Genomic DNA, 1,140 nt, shown 5'->3' on the forward strand with positions numbered 1-1,140 from the left:
TCAGTTAAAGTGTGTCAGAGTGAGGGTTTGTTTGTGTTTCACAGGTGAATAATGATGAAGATGAAGATGATGGTGTGGTGAACTATGAAAACGATGGAGACCCTTCTGCCTCTGTCAGACTCCACTGATCAACAACTTCCATATCAACATCAGCTCATCAGAGAAAAGACTCCACTGCAGTTAAATAACAGCACATTTACACGAGTAGTTGAAGCCTTTAGAGAACAAAAATCTCATAAGATCATTTTGGGTTTTGTTTGTTGATTGTTTTTGATAAAATGAGGAACCAGCAGATCTCAGAGCAGTAAAATATCATCTTATCTGTGTTCTTCAGCAGCTGCTACAGTATCACCATATTGCACCATGGACATCAGGAGTCAGATTCTGGTGGGAGAGGAGTTTGACTCTTCACCTGTCTGTTCATGTGTGCTGTCAAACATCACCATGGATCCTGTCAGTTTTCTAATAAACACTATCTGAAGAAAACAAGTTGCATCATTGCAAACATTTATCTTAACTAACAATCTTCACACCTTCAGCTTCCTCTTCTTCTTTTCAGGAGGTGAAACACGTCATTGTCACAAATACACAGCGTGAACTGGATACACAGTATGAGTCTTAACATAGTTAATTTGTTACTGTGTTAGATTGGCTAAACGAATGTAGAAACATAAACCTTTGCCTTGTATTCTAAATTTTTTCAGGATCTTTGTCAGGCTGCTGTGACCTCTGACATCTTTACTGATGGCTGCATCTCATATTGCTGATCAAGAATTTGATGTCGTTTTCAGTCACTATGGATGAGAGACAACTCAAATTCAGAGAGACTGAAATCTAAAACAGACTAAAAGTCACTATGATGAAGTGACATCATCCTAACCACAGGAAGTAGCTGCAGCGTCTCTCTACTAAAGCACTAGTTTAGAAACTCAGACAGTTCTGAGCACGAGAACAAGAGACAGAAGAAGGAGAGACTCAGAGAATCATGATGGTTGAGTTCAAATGGATTTCTTTATTTCTTCCAGCGGTGCTTCAGTTTACAGGTAAGAATACATATATCACATATATAAATGGAAGGCACATTGTAAAAAATAACTTGATCAATATTATTAAAGATTCTTTATTAGCTACATTTGATTT

The 1,140-nt window shown here is 37.6% G+C and overlaps 1 protein-coding gene across 1 annotated transcript in view; it reads left to right on the forward strand.

Annotated features, from left to right (window-relative positions):
* The first annotated feature begins 54 nt into the window (after window positions 1-54).
* LOC123979989 overlaps window positions 55-1,140 on the forward strand; it is a 2,422-nt gene continuing 1,336 nt past the window's right edge. The window contains exon 1 of the mRNA XM_046064101.1: window positions 55-77. Coding sequence (XP_045920057.1) covers window positions 55-77 — 23 coding nt within the window. The remainder of the gene's footprint in view (window positions 78-1,140) is intronic.

Source organism: Micropterus dolomieu, linkage group LG12, assembly GCF_021292245.1.
Source record: "Micropterus dolomieu isolate WLL.071019.BEF.003 ecotype Adirondacks linkage group LG12, ASM2129224v1, whole genome shotgun sequence".
NCBI lineage: Eukaryota > Metazoa > Chordata > Actinopteri > Centrarchiformes > Centrarchidae > Micropterus > Micropterus dolomieu.